General features: G+C 38.3%; 1 protein-coding gene across 1 annotated transcript; it reads left to right on the top strand.

Annotated features, from left to right (window-relative positions):
* Nucleotides 1-693: 693 nt before the first annotated feature.
* On the top strand, nucleotides 694-2,374 carry PDP2 (pyruvate dehyrogenase phosphatase catalytic subunit 2). Its single transcript, XM_010084015.1, has one exon. The coding sequence runs from the start codon at nucleotides 694-696 to the stop codon at nucleotides 2,290-2,292; it is 1,599 nt and encodes a 532-aa protein (XP_010082317.1). The 3' UTR covers nucleotides 2,293-2,374.
* The last annotated feature ends 21,687 nt before the right edge of the window (nucleotides 2,375-24,061 follow it).

Below are 24,061 nucleotides of genomic sequence, written 5' to 3'. Positions count from 1 at the left end.
TTGAATACTTTAAATAAAGTAGGAGACAATATGATGGCTATCCCCCATGGCAACTGAAGGACTTCAGCTGTTCAGGTGCCCTAGGTTTTAGCACTGTTGGCAGCAGAGCTCTTCACATGATTTATATAAATCATTGACTGGCCACATCTTTCAGCTTTTCTGGGGGGTTTGAGTACTGATCCTCTCTTAGTTTTGATATTTAGAGTGTATTATTAATAGAGTTGTAGTCTATCAAACTTTTTAAAAGTTGTGCATTAAATGTCACTTAAGTTCCTATTTTCTAGCTCATTGGATCTGTTTGTTCTGTGTTATGTTAGATGAGGCTTTTCACTGAACAGTTGATGATTACATTTCTTGTAGTATTGGAATTTCTTCTGAGCCTTGCCACAATGAGGAAAAACATGCCTGGAAAATAAAAATTAGCTCTTCTGATGAATTAACTGGGGAGGGGCATATCCTAAGCTAAAGTCACCAAGGTTATAAGTGATGGAATTGTATTGCTTTTAAGATCTATCTATATTGGTCTTTTCTGGAAAAAAGTTCTGAGTATTTCTGTGAGCTCTCCAGTTGCTTTTGATAGAAAGCTGCTTGTGAACCTGCTAAACTTTATACCTTTCCCATTCTTGTATTCCAGACCGTAAGGACATTCTGTGTTACTGAAGGAGGGGTCTCCTATTTGTGGAGTGACTTACGATGTCAAGAACTGTATCATCCTGGATCTTAAGCTCAGCAAGAAACAGCATTGTTTCACAAGGGAAAGGACGTTTGTACTCCTTCTGTATCCCAAATAGAAGCAAGATAGGATGGAAGCTTGTCTTCTCGAAAACACGTCTCTACCCTGCTGGGAGCTGCGGCTTAGACAATACTTTCTCCTCAAAGGCATTCCGACACACTTCTACGGAAGAAGAACATTTCTCTTTCCAGTTGTCTCCATCACAAATCAATGATATACTCAGAGCAGGTGAATTTTCCCATAAAATACTGGATTTGAATGGTAAAAATGCAAATTCAGTGTTGAAGTTCGAAAGTAACCAATTGGCATCCAACAGCCCTATTGAAGACCGCAGAAGTGCAGTCACTTGCTTGCAGACCAGAGGGATGATGTTTGGAGTCTTCGATGGTCATGCAGGTTCTGCGTGTGCTCAGGCAGTAAGTGAGAGACTACTTCATTATATAGCAGTGTCTCTCATGTCTCGGCAAACCTTGGAAGAGATCGAGCTTGCTGTGGAGTGCGTGAAACCAGTTCCGCCTATTCTGCAGTGGCACAGGCATACAAATGATATAGAGTATAGAGAAATAACTTCACAATATTTTGAAAACCTCCGGGTTTACTGGCAACATTTACTGGACCTAGACACAGAGCTGGGATTTAGTTTAGAAGAAGCCATGATATGTGCATTCAAAAGGTTAGACTCGGACATATCACTGGAAGTTCAGGCTCCCCAGGAAAATGAATTGATGAGAAATATTGCCCTTCAGGTGGCCTTTTCTGGTGCAACAGCCTGTGTAGCTCACATTGATGGCGTTCACTTACATGTTGCAAATACTGGTGATTGCAGAGCAATTTTAGGGGTTCATGAAGAAGATGGAACGTGGTCTGCTCTCCCTCTAACCCGAGACCACAATGCCTATGATGAATTTGAGATTAGAAGACTGAAGAGAGAACATCCTAGATCTGAGGAGAAAACCCTAGTTGTGAATGACAGGTTACTGGGGATTCTCATGCCCTCCAGAGCTTTTGGAGATGTGCAATTAAAATGGAGTAAAGAATTGCAACACAGTGTTCTTGAGAATAGCTGTGATGTTGAGGCTTTAAATATTTATCAGTACGTTCCTCCAAACTACCATACACCCCCTTATTTAACTGCAGAGCCTGAAGTCACATACCACAAATTAAGAAGCAAGGATAAGTTTCTAGTTATTGCTTCGGATGGACTATGGGAGATGCTAAGTAATGAAAAGGTTGTAAAATTTGTTGCTGGACACCTTACAGAGCTTAATGTGCAGAAACCACAGCTGGCTTTTGAGAAACCAGTTAATTTGGGTTACATGCGCAGCTTGTTACTTCAGAGGAAAAACAGAGGTATTACCTCACTTGACCAGAACGTAGCTACTCATTTAATAAGGCATGCAATTGGCAGTAATGAGTATGGGGAGGTGGACCAAGAGAAACTTGCTGCAATGCTGACGCTGCCTGAAGACCTTGCGAGAATGTACAGAGATGATATCACAGTTACAGTGGTGTATTTTAATTCAGAAACAATTGAAAATTACTACAAAAACAATGAATAGAGACTTGCACTGCTGCTGTTCTATACCGCTAGCCAGCTTTGATACTGAAACCATTACTGTTTCTCTGATATTCAAGCTGTTAACAGTGTTATGGTCTGGAAGCTCCTAAATCTTTTTGTTACTGGTCTTGAAAATAACTTTCTAAAAGCGAGTTTGATGAAGGTTACCTGGGTTTCCAAGTCTACACAAACTAAAAGAAAATATTTTGATAAAGGTTCACTGAAATGTAGTTGAACTAAAGATTGCTGACCCAGTTCCGATTCCATGGAAACCACTGGTGAAACTTTCAAAATGAGCAAACGAGACAAATTTCACTGAGACTGGTACAATGTAATAGATGGATAATACCTGTAGCTGCATGGAGTGTAAGAAAGGCTCTGCTCTTGCGGAAAATTGGATCCTATTGAAGCACTGTAACTGCATTAAATAAACAAACTACCAAAGCTTTATTTGACGTAACAGTGTCAGATACTTTAACAAATTGCCTTTTATATCTGAAGACAGCACTAAGGAAGGCTGGTCAAAGAGCCCTGGGATTGTCAGATATTTTTTCCTTAATTCTTTTTTTTAAGCTGGGAAACAATCATATTCCACATTATTTTGAAGTGAATGCTTATTCTCTTAATTCTGTGGACTTGCGTAACAATTTACAGCTCACACATGTGAGGGACTTAGTGATTCCCTGTGTAGGAGTTAACAGTACTAGACTTAAGCATTTAAGCCTCTAACTTGCTTAAAGAATATACCCTTTTATTAAGTATTGATCTATAAGTGCTGTGCATAAAATTCTCAAACTGTAATTTAAATTAACTTGGACAGGTCCAGAACTTCAAAAATTCATCTAAATGTAAATACAGAAAAAGAGAGAGCACCTTTCTCTTCAGGTTTAACTTAGAAGAGAAATAACAGTGCTGATATTTCACCAAAATACATTTAATCTTTATTTTATTCTTGCCTTTAGATGTCAGCTTTTTCTTATAGGTGCAGAGTTATTTTCTCTAATTGTCCTGGGTTAAGCTTAACCCAGGACAGTAATGAATGTATATGTTTTAATCTCTCAACATATACTTTTGTGTATTTTACGATGGTTTTCTTTTATACTGTGCTTTCTAGAGTGCCAATCCAAGCTTGCAAATTAGCTGTATTTTCTAAGTTTCACATCTGCTGTTCTCTAGTGATTCTTTTCCTTGTTTACACACAGCAGTAGCTGTTGCCTGCAAGAATGTGTGTACTGGGAATATAGGACTGTTTACTGCTGCTGCTACCAGGTAAGAACTCCTGTGGGTGCAGCAGAGCTGATAAAAGTATTGCTTTTTTTCCTAAATTCCACATAAAGTAAAAGTATTATCTTTTTACACACAGCAGTAGCTGTTGCCTGCAAGAATGTGTGTACTGGGAATATAGGACTGTTTACTGCTGCTGCTACCAGGTAAGAACTCCGGTGGGTGCAGCAGAGCTGATAAAAGTATTGCTTTTTTTTCCTAAATTCCACATAAAATAAAAGCATTATCTTTCTGCAGTTTAGTAGATTAAAAAGTACTTAAATTTTTCTCAAGATCTTAAGTAGATGCAATCTTGGGGCATAAACTAGTAGCAGTCGTGGATTTGGGGCTTTTTGTATAGTTTTCCTACAGGTAAAAATTCTTGGTACTTTTTCAGGCATTTAAATAATCTGTGTTTTTTTTGTGAAGATAATCTAGAAAACTTTTGATGTAGAGTGAACCTGCAAGTGCAAAAGTAAGGTAGCAAACCAGCTAGTATATAGTCATAAAATGAGCTGTTCTGTTCTTTTCACCACCCAGTGGTGAAATCTAGGTTGTCTTTTAAAAGAGTCATTGTGGCATTATGTCATATCATAGAATGGTTTGGGTCGGGAGGGACCTTAAAGATCATCTAGTTCCAACCTCCCTGCCATGGGCAGGGACACCTCCCACTAGCCCAGGTTGCTCAAAGCCTCATCCAGCCTGGCCTTGAACACCTCCAGGGATGGGGCATCCACAGCTTCTCTGGGCAACCTGTGCCAGTGCCTCACCACCCTCACAGTTAAGGATTTCTTCCTAATATTGAGTTTAAATCTACCTTCTTTCAGTTGAAAGCTGTTACTTCTTGTCCTATCACTACATGCCCTTGTAAGCACTTTGTCTCCATCTTTCCTGTAGCCCCCTTCAAGTCCTGGAAGGCTGCTATAAAAGGTCTCCCCGGAGCCTTCTCTTCTCCAGGCTGAACAACCCCAACTGTCTCAGCCTGTCCTCACAGGGGAGGTGCTCCAGTCTCTGACCATCTTTGTGGCCTCCTCTGGACTCGCTCTAACAGGTCCGTGTCCTTCCTGTGCTGAGGACTCCAGAGCTGGATGCAGCTCTGCAGGTGGGGTCTCGTGAGAGTGGAGTAGAGGGGGAGAATCACCTCCCTCGACCTGCTGGTCACGCTTCTTTTGGTGCAGCTCAGAATATGATTGGCTTTCTGGGCTGCAAGCACACGTTGCTGGGTCATTTTGAGCTTTTCATCAACCAGCACCCCAAAGTCCTTCTCTTCGGGGCTGCTCATAATCCATTCTTGGCTCAGCCTGTATTTACGTGTTACTCCTGGATGTGTTACTGTATGTAGATTGTTGCAACTGCAAATTGATAATGACGGTTTTGGGGAACATGTTGGAAAGTAAGACAGCTACTATTTCTAATTTCATGTTGGTTTTGCTCAGTTTACATGCAGCACTATAATTATCCTACAGTGGAAAAGGATAACATTAGACCAGTTAGAGGTTTGAGGGTTTTTAAAATGCAAATAATGGTTTTAACTGTGTGCTACCTGGAATTTATTGCAGGCCAATGAAAGCAATCTGTTCCTACTTCTGGTAAGGAAAATAATGATACTACCCATTTGAACTGGATCATGGACGGTTTCATCTCTAACTGCAAACACAGCTAGTAGGCATTAATAAAAGTAGTATTTTGTGACTTGGAGAATCAACAGTGTTTCAATGAGTCAGCTAAATGCATTAATCTGCTCCTGCAAGCACAATGATGTGAAGATTTGATAGCACATTTAGATGCAAGTCCTGTGGTATTGAAAATATGTTGGAACAAACATTTCTGCAGGCAGCCTGTTTGGTTTATATTAGATGGTTCTGCTTGGTGTTTTGTGTGTGTTTTTTTTTTTTTATTTCCATAGCAATCCAGAGAAGCAATAGTTAAAAACATAGTCACACAAATTCTGTGTCTCAAAACGTGGTATTATGGCACGTAGCAAAAAAAAAAAATTTCTTCCCTAAAACTTAAACCTTGGGTTGACATAAACTTTGTCACTTTTTCTCCAGAACTCTTATTCTGTGTTCCTAAATTATGATGCTTATTTATATTTAAGTATTCAGGCCTCTCTAATATTCATAATGTATTTGGAGTTTTGGGGTTTTTTTTTAACTTCTTTGTAAATAGTGAGGGGGAATCACTGTTTTTGTAAGTAGAAATATTAATTTCACACTTAACTAATCTTTATTAAATGGATGAAAGACTTAATGTTTTGGTTGCTGTATTGGAATCTGGCTTGCTTTCTGCTGAATGCTCACATGAAAACATGCCAGATTTCAGGTCAGAGCATAAATGTTCAAGCTGGGGTAAGTAGTCTGAGTAGGTGTTGTGAGTTTGCTTAAGTGTTTGTAGTTCTGTGATTTTCTCACAATGGAAATAACTGTTAATACATAAAAGTAAGGAAATCTTGATACTATTGAGTTTCCACTAAATTAACCAGGCAGCAGAGGGAGCACGAGTTCAATGGCCAAAATACCCAGATCGTGCTTTAGTTAATTTGACAATGTACAATAAAAATATTTTAACTTTGATAGGTTCACATGCACATGTGTTCATCAGCAGTTAAGACTTCATTGCACCATTCAGATCAAGTGTGTGTTGTAATTGTCTTAACAATAATGCAAAACCCGTTGCAAATATAAGATCTGCAGAAACATTGATTAAATCTTTGAATCACAACAGAGCAGTAGCAAGGCAAATGTTCAAGGACTTAGTCTTTGAGGCTTAAGTTGTTATTTCCTTTAATTCCAAGTGTTTGTCTTTTAGGGAAAGGGGGGGAGGGGTAAAGAGAAAAGAAAATAATTTGGGACAGATTTTTTTCCTTTCTTTTTTCTTCTTTTTTCTTCCAAAATGATATATTTGTCTAAAATTTGAGGAACAATTTTTTGGTATTGTTTTGGTCAAACAGAGGTTCTCTGTTCAGAGCTATAATTGTACTGAGAACTGAAAGTAGAACGGTGCACACCTTGTGGTTTTGTCAGATTCAGCTGGTCACACTGGTGGTGTGTGCTCTTTACTACCACAGGCTTAATACTTCAGCAGAAAGTAGAAAAGTAAGAATCCAAGGCATGTGTTTCTCTGGGGATTACAAAGCATGGTGTGACATTAAAAAAAAAAAGAAAAAAAGTTTTTCCTTCTTTATGTCTGTTGCAGAGAGGTTAACCTTCAAATAAGTATTATTGTCCAATGAAACACTTGAAATTTTACTAAATCTGTGTGTTTATCCTCAAATACTGGTTCAAACTGCTACTGTTGGATCTCTCCAGTTGTCAGTCAGGTAAGAGTTAGTCTTATGTCTTATTGCATTAGTTGATTGCTGCTCAGGGACTTTACGGCCCATTGGCCTCCACTACAGCACCATGCTAACAAGTGATGGGGCATCTACTTGAGTTTGGCTTCTTTGAACCCATGCTGTTGGAGACTCTCAGAATACTTTGACTGAATGCTTTGACTCTTTAACAACTTGAAGGAAAATGATGAGTAGGAGCCAAGCAATTGTGGAAAGGGAAGCATAATTATGGGCTGCATTTGGGTTAAGGAAACTTTCGGGGGTTCTGAGCTCTGATGGCAGAGCATTTGACATGCTCTTTTCCATTTTTGTTCAGTGTGGTTTGCTTCATGCTCTCTGAAATGGTCTTTGTTGCTTTGAGGAGGCTCTTATATCACTATTTCATGCTCCAGAGTTCTGTGGTGTTTTAACAAAAAGGATTCCCATTTCGGTGTGTTATTGAATAAATCTTTGATTTTGTACTTGCAGAACTGAGGTTGGCCAGAAGATGTCATATGAGTTTTGCAAAAGGAGAGCTATATTATGACTTCAGGCTCTTCACTATTATATGTGTCTTCATAACATAAATTTCAGGTGCTGTTGAAAATAGGAAAAAAACCTCCACCAATCACCTATACAAATCTTTAAAATTCTATGTTATTTATTAGTACTTCCAACTTATGAACAAGTTGGAATATTGTTCTGACTATTATTCTAATAGTCTGAGCAAGTGTTTGATTAATTCTTTGCCAAAACCCTACATGGTTAAGCTTTGTGGAAAATAGTCTCCTTGTCCTGGCACTGCTAGGCACAACATGAAAGTGAAGCCAAGAGGCACCTGTCTGTGTTTCCTGAAGAATCTTCAATCACACAAGAAGAAAAATGCTTCCTAAGCTGAGGAAATCTTTGCTCAATCATTACCCAAGTGTCTAGCTCCTGCTGTTGTGCAGCCTGGAAGCTGCAGGTGGCCATGGCTGCCCCTTGGCTACACTACAGCTTAGGTTGTTTTTGTCTGGACAAACTTCTAGTCTGGAAATTACATTGAAATGTTCCTGGAAGAGCTTGCTGCTGTGAGGAGATGGAGATCTACTGTTCAGTTTAGGTGTTCACAGGGTTATCTTGGTTCAACTTTGTTGGCAGTGTTTGATTTGTTTAGTGGTGGAGGTTTTTTGGCCCCTCTTTTTTTTTTTTTCTTTTTTCTTTTTTTTTTTTTTTTTCTCTTCCTTTATCTGCAGTTCTTCTGGAGGTAGTTGCTGCACTGGATGCAGTTTATCAAAACTTGCATCTCTTGTGTATTCTTGCTGTTGCTCTTTCCATTCCCCACCTCTCTCTTCTCTTCCCTTTACTCCATGGTGTTTCATTTTCTATTTATTGTTCCGGGCAACTACTTCAAGAAAAAGGGGCGACATTGCATATTTGAGAGCAGTATGAGAAGGGGGATGTGACTGTCTTCCACATACAGCAGGTGAGGGAATTCTAGAACGTGACAGGATGTGCTTTCAGCCAGGTGCACGTGTGAGTGATCCTACAATCCTATAAGAAAGCTTTTTCAACTGTTTGCTGCTGTTACAGCAGTGCAGTATAGCACTGCAAATAACAAAAGATCAGAAGTGCTGGGTGATACAGAGTAATTGCTTTGGCCTCTTTCTTATCACAGTTAAAAGTAATGTATTCTCCTCGTAGACCAACTTTACCTTCTGTTTAATCCCAAACTTCAGCCTGAGATGTACTTGAGTCCGTTTCTAACCACTTACAATGAAAATAAAATAATCAGCCAATACTGGCAACTCAACTGAAAGACTAAAACAAGGGGTGGTAGTGGGGCAGAATAAAGCTACGATGTTTGGGTTACAGAGTTGTTCCTACATGGACTTGCTCCACACGTGGGCTTGGATCAGGTTCTGATCTCAAACCCATTTGATGTATTTGCTAATCAGATCTTTGTTGTGCTCTCTCTCTGTTAAAAGCGAAATTTAGTAACGTGGCTAGATTTTCAGATAAACTAGGTCATAACTAAAACCTTCCAGGTTTGGGGCTCATTTTGTATAATCTTATTTTAAGAAAAAAAAATATAGTTATCTCTTACTGTTTGCAAGCATATGTAAAGCAAAAAAAGCTATGCATCTATCCTTAATTCTCATGTTGCCGTGCATTAAGAAACTTACTGTTTGCCAGTTGTTTTCTTTGCTGTGATATGCCCTGGGAATTCCTAAGGCAGGTACCTAGGACCTTTCTCTCATTTGCAGAACTGTGTTTATGAATAAGAGAGAATTGCTGGGGTTTTTTGAACTACGAAAATAGTAGGGAGTAAACTCCCTAATGACCCTGACCCTTTTTCAAGAACTGTGCCTAACAATGCTGAAAAGGTTAGTTATTTATTCTTATTATGACTTGGTTTTCAAAGACATAGGGCTTACTAAAATCTTTGGCTACAGTAGAATGGATCGCACTAGTCAATAGACTGAACGCAATAGTCAATAGACTGAAACGTAGAAGAGAGCATAGAACCCTCTGTAAAAACCACAAAAACAATGCAACATTGCTGCCCTTTTACAGCCACGTTACAGAAACAAAAACGGGTTTCAATTTCATTGAGACTTAAATTTCTGTGTGGTTTTCCAACCACCTGACATAAAAGTAGGTGTACTTGGTTATCTTAATTTCCTTTTCTGGAGTGCAAATTAATTTTTTAAATGTGTTGGGGCTTGTGGGTTGTTGTGGTTTTTTGTTTTTTGGTTTTTTTCTTTGTTTTTTTTTTGTTTGCTTGTTTGTTTTAGTCAGGCTTTTAGAGGCATTCTAGTGTAATTTTCAATGAATGCTAGTAATAAATATTTCTACCTTATTCACCTGCCAACTCATCTTTTATTCATCCTGCTGATGAAAACAATCTCCTGTGAAACTTCTGTTGCTGAAAGAGTTCAAAAACTTTCCAGTTATGGATATAATAGATTCTTCTTCAGCTTACTGTAAGAATTTTCTATTACTTTGTAACACATTTTTGAGAAGTTAGGAATTGTAAAGTTGGTGTTTAATTAGAGCAACAGAATGAAGGCAACCCAGTAAATGTAGCAACAGGTGAAACTGCACTAACTTTATGTTCTTACTGCAAAATGCCAATGTTGTACCAAAATAAAAACTGTCTGTCCTTATCTGTCCTTAAAATTTCAGATGCGTGGATTGGCACAGCTGTACCTGAAGTCCTTATTCCTCAGCCACTGGTGTGCTTGCCTTATGGCGGTGGTACCAAGCACACAAGAGAATGGTTACTTGTCAAGTTTTGTGTCTTGGGAACTGGAGCTGAGAACAAATTAATTGTCAATGTGTTGATGGAAAAAAGGATGTACGCATAATACTGACCGTCTCCTTTCTGTTTAGGGTAAGAGTGTGCTTATGTAGGAATTTGGGAGATAAAGCTGAATGAAATCCAGCTAAGAGAGAATTCTTTTTTCTTAATTGAGTGAAACCCACAAATTAATGCAAGCTATTGATAGCATGATCTCAGCTTAATTGCTGGTACCTCTTTATTAAAAACTAGCACATAACTTAGCTGTAATCAAACAGCTTTCCTCAAGTTGTATTTTGCAAATATGTTTTGTAAAAACTGTGAATTGTTGCAGGAGCCTACATATCTAGATGAAGATGTAATGAAATTACTAAATACATTTGAAACAGGTTGTAGTATTCACCAGACCAACTGATTTATGCAGCTTTATATACTATATAGATGTGTACCTAAAACCGATCATTTAGTCTACAGATGAAAAGCAAGAACTGTAGGCAAGCTAGTATCCTAGACTGTCATGAGTACAAGGATCTTGCTACTTTAAATAAATTTTTGAAGTATCAAAATATGATTTTTTTACGCTCTGTGAAAAGAAAGGAGAAGTATGGATGTGCATATATTTAAACTTTTGTTTTTGTCTAAAGAGGTTTTCTATACTTGGCTAGATGAAATCTTAGCTGCTTGAAGAGCTTTCCCATGAACTTAATTAGAGGGATGACTGCATGTTTCTGACAGGTTCCTTAGGAACATGTCAAAGTCTGGCTCTGGATTTTCAAGATGCTGCTGAATTAAAACAAAACATGCCAACGATGTAGGCGTTGCCTCTGAAGTCAGATTTCTTGAGGCACTGGTCAATAGGATCATTATCCTCTGAGCTGTAGCAGTGGATGAAACGGGTAGAGTAGCAAGTAACTAAATCTAAAAAAAAATGGAATTTCTTGTTCTCTGGCCCGGAGCAGAAAATGCACTTGTGCTCTCCCTTGAGATTGCATAAGATTTCACTGCCATAACATCCTGGGACTTGGTCCAGAGCCAATTGACCTCTTCTTGAAAACCTTGAAAGGAGTAAGAGTGAAACTCTTGGGTATGTACATTCTAACTGCAAGCGAGATACAGTTCTAGACGTGCAATACTCATTACTCTGATGATGACATATCGATGTTCTTATGGCCATGCAGGAGTATTTTTGCTGTTGGCTGACAGAGTGTATTTTTGTTTATTGCTGACCAGTTTTTGAACTTCGCTCTTTTTTTCTGTAGCAGAAATAGTTTAGATCAATAACCTATTAATAACTTATTCAAGCCAAAGTTCTATTCATCCTCACTCTGCAAACAAGAGGTATTTCCATTCCTCATTATTATGTGCCATTTCCATTAAAACCCTGAATTCATAAATCATAAATGAGCTTGAAGTATTAATTTCCCTCTTTCAGCACTACCTTTATCTTGTATTTGCTGACATGGCTCATTATAACTTATTTTTGAGCACAGTCAGACCTTGTTTTCTGAACAGATGAATTCATTGTTGGAAAGGAGTCTATAAATAGAATTTAGGGGCCACCAAAATGAGAAATTCTAGCTCATTAGGATCTCAGCTAGAACAATGTGATCTGTTATACAGAAGTTTTGAGCTGATGAAATGAAAGCAAAGACTTAGCTAATTGGTTCTAAACCTTTAAATTACGAATGGGCTATTTTTGTATTGCTGTTAAGGGTGACAGAAACCATCTGGAAAAGAGATTGAAGGCAGCATATATTGGAAAGACAGAAAGGAGAAAAAAACTAGGGTAGTTAAGGAAAAAAATGTTAAGTGTATATAGTGGGATAAACAAATTATTTCTGGTATTCTGAGCTATCTTCTTCAGATGAGGCTAGCATAAAATTAAAATCTTGTTACCTCTGCCTGTCTTCCTTATATTTATGAGGCAGATCCGTCTCCTCTATCAACACTTGGTGCTGAAGTGGTGAAATATATTTATGGATATACATTTTATTTCAATATCTCAATTAGGATTACCAACAGAAAAATGCATGAATCCTCTAAACTACCTAGTCTTATGGAAGACTTATAAGTCCTTTCAGCCCAGAAATATGTCCTCTGTGAATAACTGTGTACATGTCCTGCTTTGAGGAGGTATCTGGCACAGTGCCTTCCAGAAGTTGAAACTCTGGTGCTGGGGCATGCATGAAGGCTTTGCCCTAACTCTTCCCTTACTGTCAGGCTTTAAACACAGTTGGATGCCAAACTATGTCAAACTGAAATAATATCCTGACTAATGTCTTTACTTCCTCTTTCCTTACCTGGGAAACAAAGCATACTGTGCAGTGGGAAGACCCTATAATCTTGAGACACAGTATGTAACTGAGGAGGAGCTGTAGACCATTTTCCTAGGATATGTATATTTGGTATTTAAAAATTATATTATCTTGTTGTTTTCTGTGGTCCTTCTAGGATATCGTAACTTCAGCTTTTTTACTGTGTACTGGAACCAGCTGAGTCCATGTGAATATGGGTGAGATAAAACATGTGCAGGTATGGGATGGGAGCTTTGAGTGGCAGCAGACCATATAACTTTAGTAATTAAAAAGTCAGGGAAAATCAGCCTTTAAGAACCATTTGTGACTGTTACGGACATGTGCAGCTTGGAGACCTGGTTGTCCTGCAGTCCCCTGTATGCAATGTAAAGAAAGTAAATATACTGTAAACGCCTAAACAGGAATAAAGGGTAAAAAGGGTAACTGGTGAAAAAGTGATATGCTGAGATCAGGTCATCAGGAGCAGGTAAAATCTGGGAATCCTGATAGTGTGGTGTCCCCTGCTGCTAGTTCACTCACTCATACAAACCTAACAGGAAGGGCATACTATGTATCTGAAATTACAGTTGGGTTTTGTGTTTGCCACTTTACAATCTGCCTTTTCTCACACAGTGCAGATTTTTTTAAAGAAACATGAAGTATTCAGTCTCAGTATTCGCAGCCCGCATGGCTTATAGGAATTAATGGAACGTGGGATGCTCTCTCATCAGCAATGTAAATACATGGCCAGTCTCAGTGATGCTGCAGAGTGTGCTGAACAATGCAGAGGCACCTGAGCTAACTCCAGAGCTAAATAGTAGTAATTTGCCTCACTAAAAGAGGACAATTTGCTTGGATGACCAGCAAACTTTGACTCCTCTGACGAGTTGACTGCAGCTGGACCGTGTCTAGTACATGTATGTACATCTTGTTCTCTGCTTGCTAAGTTGTAGGTGCACATTATTTCTCTGGAGCAATTATCTACGCTGTCATGGATGGCACTGTAACATGGGTGGTCTAGATGGAAGCCAGTTCTTAGACATAAAGGCAAGGCTAATACTTAACTCACGCTGTTTAAAGTCTCTGCAAGTGGTTCTATATAACTTATAGGTAACTGTAAGAAATCTTTTTGTTTTCCAGTAATCAAGAACCAGCATTGTGAAAAAAAAATAAAGTCATATTCTTACTCTGTTTCATTTTAATTCAAATGACAAGAAGAATGAATGCATTACTCCCGTCTATCTTGTTTCTTGTGCTTGTCATTTCTATTGTTAATACATGTTACTTCAAAGTGATGTCTGCCTTTCCTTCCTTTGACACTTATTTTCAAAATCATTCTTTCACTTCCCCAAGATAGGAAATTTCTGATGTAGCTGTGTAGATATTTCTTTGACTAAGCATTTTGTGGCAAAATTAGAGCTATTAAAATAGATAACGTGACTTCAGAAGTCAGAAGAAGGAAAAGTAAGGCCCCCACATCACTGTATCCTCCTTTAAATGGTGTCTTATTACAATTTTCCATCCCTTCTCCAGAAATTAAAAAAACTTCAAGCTCTATGAAAGCAAATAGTATCTTCTCAAAACCAAGCAAATACGAATGGCCAGTCTATCTAAGCAGATTTTTTTAGTGTTTGTGAAGCTCTGAGGATCAGAGACTGTAGTAAAAAACCTGAATAGTTCAAAACTACTGTGCTCACATTCGGCTAACTTGCTGTGTATGTAGTATCAAAGCTGAAAGCACAAACTGACTTTAAAAAAATCTATTTAAATTTTAGATGAAATTAGTGATTGTAATTACACTAGGGGTAGCGTAAGCCGGGACTGATAAAGGAAAACAAAGTAAGACAATCATGTGCTGACCTCAAAAATAAATTTGCTATGCTCACTTAAAAATTCCTGAAGTATTTCTTCTATGTTTGTCTTTTTCCTGTGGTCTCTGTGGATTTGTAAACCTTATGTTCCGTCTTGCAGAGGAAGTGTTGATTTATATCATATACAATGCTCATGAAAGCATGAGATTGAAAATAATGTATTGCCTGATTTTTTTTAGGCATACACACTAGATGCTCATTTTGCTGAGACTTGTCCTTATGTGAGGAAAGAATGTATTCAACACAGTAGGAAAAGAACAAAGTACAGAACATTAGCAGGCAATACTAAATTGAGATTATTCAATATGAAAGTCTTCATGGTACATCTTCTTATATTAGTGGATTAAATAGAATAATACACATCCTTAAAACATAGATACTGCGCTCATGGTCACCTTCTCTAATCAAAGTTGCCAATCACCATTACTTCACTAAATAGTTCTATGTATAGATGTTGACTTGCCTTATTAGTCAACAGCAGCCAATATAGTATGTTCACCTCTGACTCATACTGTATTTAATTGGATACTGAGGGACGAGTGAATTGTTCAGATAAAATAAGAAACTGTTTACAAGTGGTGTTGTGTTAAACGAGGCCCTTTGGCTTTGTGAAAATGCCTCGTTAACATGTATGATATTGTATCATCTAGGTGACAACACAGTCCTTTCCCAATGTACTACAAGAAGGACTGTGTCCTTGGGAGTTGGCTGATTTCAAAAGCCTGGATTTCAAAGCTGTACCAAAACAACCGTGGTGCACGTCAGACAAATATCAAGGTTAGGACACTGAACCAAAACTTGTTACTTCTTAACCATCCCTGGTCATGCAATTGTTAACACAGACAAGCGAGGAAGCCAGTTTTAAGAAGCTGTTACTTTTCATAGTCTTAAATTTAAGATGATGATTCACAACCTTTATTCATTAAAGGCCATCTGATTCATCGCAGGTTATAGTGGAAATAGATTTTTATATTGCAGTATAATTGTTCATACTGCTTTATAAAGACCATGCAATTACTTCTATTATTGATGTCTATTTGGAGGATTTATAGCTTGTCTGTAAAACTTGCCAAGGTACAGCATGAGAGTAATCCCTATCTGGAAGTGATTTAAAGTGGTCATTTTTAATTTATGAAAAGGTTTTTCTTTAAAAAAATATTCAAAGCATGGCCTTTTCAGTAGCATATAGAATTCTAATTTTCATTTAAAAATGAAACATGCAATAATTTTCTGTGGTTTAGCTAAACTGACATGTTGCATAGTCACACATTTCAGAGTCTCACACAATCTGATTTTCACAGGATAAAAACTGGAATGTTTGGAGGTAATCAACAAAATATAGCAGGGAAATAAACCCTGCAATTACTTTTTTTTCCTCAGGGAAAGAATGAAAAACCTTAATTTTCTATGAAAAAAGCAATTTGTAACTTCCATCAGTGCTTTTTTAAGTTAAATGTCTTATTCAGGAACAGCTTAGATGAAATGAAGTATTAATTTTTAAAGTTTCACTGTCTGTAATTTAAGCAGACCGATTCAGATTGAATCATGACAATACAGTGCCATTAGTCTTTAAGGCCATATTTGTTTCATCTTACCTGGTGAAGAACTTGATACCTGCAATATAACTGGATTTGATACATGCTGCTTCCTGCACAGGAGAAATTTGGATCATTCTGTATTGAAAGCTTGCTAATTTCAAATCCCTTTATGAACAGTCACTAGCTAGAGGCTGCTTGTATTAACAATCATATGTCTTGGGGGGGACCTTATAGCAGCTTTCCAGTACTTAAAGGGGGCCTACAGGAGAGATGGGGAGGGACTCTTTATCAGGCAGTAGTGACAGGACAAGGGGTAATGGTTATAAGCTGAAAGAGGGTAGATTTAGATAAGATATTAGGACAATTTTTTTTCCTGTGAGGGTGGTGAGGCAGTGGCACAGGTTGCCCAGAGAAGCTGTGGATGCCCCATCCCTGGAGGGGTTCAAGGCCAGGCTGGATGAGGCTTTGAGCAACCTGGGCTAGTGGGAGGTGTCCCTGCCCATGGCAGGGAGGTTGGAACTCGATGATCTTTAAGGTCCTTTCTAACCCAAACCATTCTGTGATTCTATGACTATGAAAATACCTTAAATTTGGTAAGTTGACTGTGATTCCATCCCTTATCCTGTGTGTCTAGAAATTTGCTAATCTACACTGCGTTCACACCTGCTGAAAAGTCTATTTATGTTTCTGGAAAGGGAGGGTTCTTCCTCTGTGAGCTAAGAAAAGGTGAATACATGAGTGTGTCAGTCTAGAGAAACCCCCCAGCTCTGACTGACAGCTGGTGCCTGTATTACACAGATGACTAGAACTATTCAGTTCTCGGTTAACCGCCTACTGACTACTTATCTGCCTCTTGCTTGCCAAATGTTAATTACACAAATGCCTGTCTCTCTGACAAGTGTATATGTTGGGATTGTGGAGCATTTGACTCGATGTTAGATGTGTACTTTATCAGTCACTTGGCCTGCTGTCAGCAGAGTCCTCATTTCCACCTAGCACATCAAACTGGGGATGAGAAAAGCCTCCCTAAAGATTATGTGCTTGACAATTTTCATGGGATGTACTCAAAAATGATGCACACAATTGACACCGAGGTTTTTTTTTTTTTTTTAAATACTGGAAATCAACTGATAACATTTACATGTGAAAACAACAGGCTAATAATGCTCTGTGGTCTTTATAATCGATAGTTTTGATTCTTCCCCGTTAAAGGCTATTTCAGACATTAATTATGAGTTGTCCGTAGCTTGCATAAAGGCATTCACCTTTTTTGGTGTTATTTCAGGCTGAAATGAAGAGCATTCAGAACTACTCTCCTCTACGTGGTAACCTGCTGTCGACTGCAGGTTGTGTGCATTGTTCCAAGTATTCTTACTGCTTGTCTGACTCTGAGTAATGTAATCATAAACCTTATGTATTTAAGATATATAAATAGTGTTTCCAGTTAAAAACAGACAACTAAACCATTAGAAAAAAAAGAATCAATGTTTTCATCTGTTGTTTGGGAATCAATCTGGAGAAATTCTTATTCCACAGGGGTCACTGAATCCACACAAGTGTAATGTACTTGGAGACTTAGCTTGGGTATTTATAATGTATCAGAAAATTCTCCATAGCAGGTTATAACTCCTTTAAAGTGAGTATGTAAGCTGATAAGTCAATAGTAAGATGAGTAGTAGTCTGAACCTGGGTTTGTTTACAAAGTGAATTATTGGTCATTAATGGTATGAATTTAGCCTGTTAGCTATTTTGCAGTAGCTCTATGTGTCCTCTTAATACAGTTCTTTAATGGTGCACAGTGGAATGCAATGCCATTCACTGAACACTATAAACAGCTAGCTGCAGTGTGGCACTGACGAGTGACCAGCTTTGACAGCTTTGACAGCAAATATTTACTGGGGTGCAACACTGTTCCTTAATTTTAAAAGATGTTGGTGGGACCTTTTGTATGGTGCTGCGTTGATATGACTGCTTCACTTTGGTTTTGGTCACAGCTTGCTGAAGGAAATCTCTCTGCACCATCTTTCATTTTAAGGGGGAGGCATGTTCTCAGCTCAGAGCATCTTTGTGCATGTGGACTCATTTTATTTTTGAAGTGTTTGCACATAGGAAGTAGTGCAAAATAGATAATAAATAGTATTTCCTTACCCTGGCTTAATGGTCATGCTGTAGACAAGCCTGTTAGTCCTCAGCAAAGACTGTCTGCCTTAGAAGAGTTTAGCAAAAGAGGTTTTTTCCACTGTAATTTTCTAACTTCCAGATTTTATAAAATTAATAAAAATGAGAGAAGTCTGGTATATGACAATGCAGCTCCTCTCTGATAATGTCTGCATCTCTCTTACACTCTGCTTAATACTTAGCAATATTTTAGTATTTTTTCTGAGAAGTGTCAGAATTAAAAATCACTGCTGAATTTCTAAGGTAAAGGAAGGGAACCTTCTTCTACCCAAAAGAGCTCATTGTTATACTGGATATTAAAAAAAAAAAAAAGCAAAAAACAAAAAAACAAAAACAACAAAAAATAGTAAGTTTTTGATCCTTTTGTTTTCTTTTGTTCTTTTCATTTCACTGATTACAGGAAAAGCTTTCCATAGGAAGTTATAGTCTCCCTGTCAACATCTGAAATGGTCAAATGCTAAAAGGAGAGGGAGATTATGTACAGAGAGACAGGAATAATTACTAGTTGGATTAACATCCATGAATAAATCCATTAACATGCCTTGGGGGGGGAGTCTAAAGGGCTGAATTTTTACTTAATGACCAGTGGATATTAACATTAGTGAACAGCTAAAATGAATGGCTATATGAAGCTCTGTATTCAGCTGTAGCAATTGCTGCCCAGGCTTTGAATCTAATCTGGTCAGATTTTCAATCCTTTCAAAGTAATTGTGAAATGAATTGCATTCAGTATACCTTGAGGATACTCTGTTAAAATAGGACAAGTTGGAATCATCCTACTTTCAGCCTTAAGCAGCCTTAATGCAGTGGTATTTAGGACCCTATTTATTTACAGAAGAAATAAGATCTTATTCACAGACTTCTTGTGATATTAACTTTAAAAATTATTTCAAATCATCAGAGTATCATAGAATGGTTTGGGTTGGAAGGGACCTTAAAGATTGTCTACTTCCAACCCCCCTGCCATGGGCAGGGACACCCTCCACTAGCCCAGGTTGCTCAAAGCCTCATCCAGCCTGGCCTTGAACACCTCCAGGGATGGGGCATCCACAGCTTCTCTGGGCAACCTGTTCCAGTGCCTCACCACCATCACAGTGAAGAAATATGGGTAGAGTGTCCATAACACTGACTTTTTTCCTTGTACTTTTATTACATAGATTTGCTGTTAAGTCATATTGATCAGAGAGGGAACATGAGCAAGAAACTTCAATGAAAAAAAAACATTAAACTGAGATCTGGGGATCTGTCCCAGTTTTTCTGATGATGGGCCATGGATTTGCTTTTACTGTATTTTTTTACTTTGACACTATTTGTCTGTTCTGAATAATGTATAGGGCCTGCTCTCTTTGTTCTGTGTCTGTATGGTGCCAAGTATGAGGACCAGAGACTTTCTGAACTGCAGATATTAAAGAATAGTAAACCATACCAGTAACTAGCATTACAGCTACTAAGTCTGAAGGCAAATTGAAAGCAAGTCCCATAGAACTGAAATAGAGCTGAAATGAGACCTCGTAAAACTAATAATTTCTTCCACAATATGATTACGTATTTGTTGGAAATCATCAAGTTAGGCAATCAACAGCTTTCAATGATAAAGGAACTACTGTAACTCTATAGGCTGATGTGGGTCTTCCCCAGCTGAATTAATGGCCTCTAGCCTTGGAGAATTTCAAACTTCTCTGGGTAATCTGCTACTTTTTTTAACCACCCCTGTTATAAAGAATATTTTTCTTATGCTTTTCCCTTGTTGCAACTTGTGACTACTGCTCTTTCTGCTTTTGTAGTGTCCCTTTGAGAACAGTCTCTTCCTGTCTTCTCTATAAGCCCCACCTTTAGCTAGCAGAAGACAACACTCAAATTCCCTTTTGGCCTTGTCTTTCCAGGCTAAACAAACCCCATTCCCTCACCTCTTCTCACACACTATAGGTTCAAGCCCCCTGTCATCCTTGTGGCTCTCCACTGTTCTCTCTCCAGTGGAGAGAGCTGGGAGACCCAAAACTGGACACAGTTTTCCAGATGTGGCCCCTCACGTGGCCTCTTCTCTCTTTTAAAGTTGTCCTTCCAGAGTGTCTACTTGTTTCTGTTTTCCTAGGTAAAAGTTGATTTGATAGTCTGGGCTAGTATTTAGTCAGCTGCAAATGACACTGACATAATGAAAATGGTAATCCTCAGTTGAAAAATCTTACCAGTGATATTAAGCTTTATAAGGACTGGAAAATTAAATTACCTTCCAAATTCTGTATTTACTGTGGTAACCTAGGTCTAATCTGGCAAGCATTTCTTAAGCTACAGAATGTTTAGTAGCAATACATTTCCTTGAGATTTGGCTCTGACTGCAATAGTAAATATCAGAACTACAATTCACTAGAATATTGATAGCAATGACTAAATCAGGTGGTGCTGCCAAAATTTTACTATTCTGTTATCCAGTTGTACTGAACTGATGTGAGAGCCAGAGCTCTGCCTACATAGTAGCTTCTCGTGCTGCTTATGGCTGGTGGAGTTGTATTAGAAGTAAATTATTACTTTGAAGATGTATTTATCCAAACATATTATTTTAATCTGCACTATGAATAAATAGTGATCTTCGATCTGCCAGAGGGTGAATGTGGCATCTGCCTTAGTACCACATTCTCTTATTAAAATAAATAAATAAATATATCCTCTCCAGGTCATTAAATCAGGAAATATATCAAAGCCATCCCATGGTTACATTTTACTTCCATTTTGCAATTTCAAAATTATTCATTTCAGTTACATTAAGTATCAAACCATCAGACATCTTAAAACCACTTAAAGCGACAAGTTCTTAATACCCCAGCAACAATTTGGAAAACCTCCTGTGATACCACAGCCTCCTTTTTCTAGGTCAGCAGTTTCTCTGGTGAGTACAAATATCCACTAGAATAAACAAATTTCCCTATCTTTAAGAAATGCCACAAGTGCTCTGAGAGCACCTGAGCTGTGTGCAAAACTGGTCGTGCAGGCTAAAGATCATGAAGGTTTCTCCAAGCCTCTGTGACAAAAATAGCAGATGTTTGGTATCTGAAATCAAAGGGTTGCTATAAAAAGATGCCTCTAAGCCTGTGGAGTATCCCTGTCGTTCATCAGGAGGGTTTATTTTTGGCATGAGTGTTGACACTGCCACTTACAATCAAGGCAGATAGAAAGTTACTGAACCGTGAGCTCCAGGAGCAATGTTGCACAAAGAGCACTGTGACTCTCACGTGAGGAAACCAGTGAATGTTACTGTCTGAGCACTCTGCATCTTAGAGAAGAAATGATAATTATATAACACAGAACTCTATTGTTCTTGATGAAGTCTTCTAAGATCTGCATTTCCCAGACAACTCAAAGGCCCTACATGTGGTGACCCTTTCTGTAGGCCAGAAGGGCAAGATGCTGCATTGTTTATCAGTCAGCAGTGGTTGTTTAAGTGTCAGAAGACATGTTCATTACCCAGGAGCAGAGTTTGAAGGCTCTCTGCTATCATAGCCTTTTTTGACTCCCATACTTGAACTCCAGTACAGTTGCGGTTTTTTGATAGTTGAAGTAGAAAGCTGTGTTTCCAAAAAAAAGTTTATATCTGTCCACTTTTCTGGTCCTCAGTACCATTGTATTCGAGGGCTTTGCAATCTTAACCTCAAGAACTCCTTCAAATACTTTCAGGCAGCAAACCAAGGCATAGACAAGCCAATTATTTGTTCAAGGTCACAGGAGAAATCTCTGATGGAGCAGGATGTGAAAGCAAGTTTCCGAAGTGTGGCTGTCCTCTGCAGGACTGCCAACTTCTGACAAAGGGTATCCTTTGGTAGAAGTCTTTATTCTGACAGATAGGCTGAGTCAATTTATTTTGCCGGACTTCTGGTGTGCAGTTGTATCCAAATGCTGTCCTCTGGCCAGAACGCGCTGCAAATGGCAAGATGCCATACCAGTGTGCTGGGGAAGAAGACATAACACTGAGAGAGCAGCGTGCAGGCTGCCAGCTCAGCCAGCTGTTCTTCCTGGGCACTGCTGCCTGCGGTAAAGTGCATGCTGCCTGACGGTATGTGCCTGGGCAGAAAAGGACTCTTGGTGCCCCTGAGTCTCTAATTTGCACAAGTGTAGTACAAGGTAGGATATAGGCCGTAGTCCTTTTCCTATTGATTGAAACTAAAGAATTATCAGACTTCAGATTCCAATTTCTCCCTGGGGCTGAGAAAGTTGGGTGGGCCTCAACGCATAGCAAATAGGCAAAAAACAGCTGATAGTGTTGCAGCAAATATTTTGTATTGCGTATTAGCTGTATATATTCTGCTTTCAGGATACATAGTTGAATATAATATTTGCTAAGTTTCGTAATGTAGTTTTATACACATTCTTGGATTCTCAGAGGGATCTGAATCCCCTCACTCATTTATTGAGGCTACATTCAGCTTTTGCAGATGGTCATAAATAACTCTGCTCCCATTCTTCTTTTTTCCCCCTCATTAGGTTTTTTAAAAAAGACTCTTCCCTAAAATAAAGATTTCCCTGCTCACCATTCTTTACAGATCCTCATGAGCATGTCAGATCACATCTTTTTCCATTAGATCCACTGTGATGTGTTACTTAATACATCTTTTCAGGATATATAGTTTGGTCTGGCTTGGAAGCAGATTTTGAAGAGCATCCTGCTATTACACAGACTTACTGGGAGTTCTTGAAAATCTTCAATGGTTGGTTGAGTTCAATTTCCACCTTACTGTTTCTGGCAACATTCCTACCATGCACAGACACTTTCTACAGGATAGACACTAAGGAAAATGTCAGAAAAATGACAAGAAACAGTGTGTGGGGGACTTCCCTCTTTCTCACAGATTATTAGAAGTAGAGAGCTCTCTGATGATGTCCTTTCTCTCTGCAGGGTTCTGTTTCCATTTAGAGCCACACTTCTATTGGTTCTGTTTCTCTGGATTACACAAAATATTTTTAAACATTGAAAATATTTGCATCCAGTCCTTCCATATATAACTCTGTGTTTGCCTCCAGCCTTGATGTTATAATCTCTAAAATTATGTAAAAAGCTCAGTTTTCTTCCTTGCGAAATGGTTAAATAGACCAAAATATAAATTTTAGTAGTGTGAATACAGCATGCTTCAAATGTGAAGCAACTCTACCTAAGTTAGTGAATTAAAATAATTCAAAGTCAATTTACTCAAAGTAACATTAGACTTCAAATATGTTGGCAATGAATTTTCTGTTACAGGTTGGTGATACAAATCTCCTTCTGCACAAACACCGAAAAATTTAAATCCGTCTAAAACCAATACCATTAATTTGCCCCTGAATTCTTGTAAAACAAAACCCCTGCCAAGTTTCCAGGGAATGTGTTTGATAAGGACTGGGCATCCTTGTGACCTTACTAAATATTCTCCTAGTGTGGGAATATATCTTACACACTGTGCCCAGTAAGAATAGTAACATTGCTAACTTTGTAACAGATAGCTAAAAACAGACTACTTCACACCTTGTGTAAATTATTCCAGTATCTAGTGGATGATGTGCAAAAACTAATGTGCGAGACCGGAGGTTTGATTTAAAAATGAAAGGGTATGAGAAGAGAGAGCTCAAATGATGACTCTCAGGTAATTAAAACTGTCTAATCTGTCTTCTTTCTGACTCTAAAGTTACGCATGAAGGTTTATATTGTGACTCAGCCCATTAATGATGAATAACTGGATAGATGACTGGGGAGCTCACATTGCCTTCTTTCTGTAGTTTGTTGATGGAAAAATAGCCCTTCAGGGATTAAAATTTGAGTGACATGAAAAGTATAGGTGATTACACTAAACAAAAATGCCACAAAAATGCCCTTCCACATTATGTTGAGGTCTAGAAATACCCCACTTTCTTCTCTCCCTTCTTCTCATTTATTTGATATTCTTAATGGACTGAATCACTGTAGAATCTGATACATAAGTACAGACGCCTGAATGCTGTGTTAACAATGGCAACAGCATTATCTGTTTGTTAAGAAGCTTTGTTGACCCCCAGTTTCTAAATCAACTACAA

This window comes from Pterocles gutturalis, unplaced genomic scaffold (genome assembly GCF_000699245.1).
Source record: "Pterocles gutturalis isolate BGI_N339 unplaced genomic scaffold, ASM69924v1 scaffold20945, whole genome shotgun sequence".
NCBI lineage: Eukaryota > Metazoa > Chordata > Aves > Pterocliformes > Pteroclidae > Pterocles > Pterocles gutturalis.
The sequence above is the reverse complement of the archived record's forward strand: the minus strand, read 5'-3'. Positions and strand labels throughout refer to the sequence as shown.

What these genes read in the sequence shown, in the direction of transcription:
- PDP2 (XM_010084015.1), top strand. Translation starts at nt 694, where the DNA reads ATGTCAAGAACTGTATCATCCTGGATCTTAAGCTCAGCAAGAAACAGC.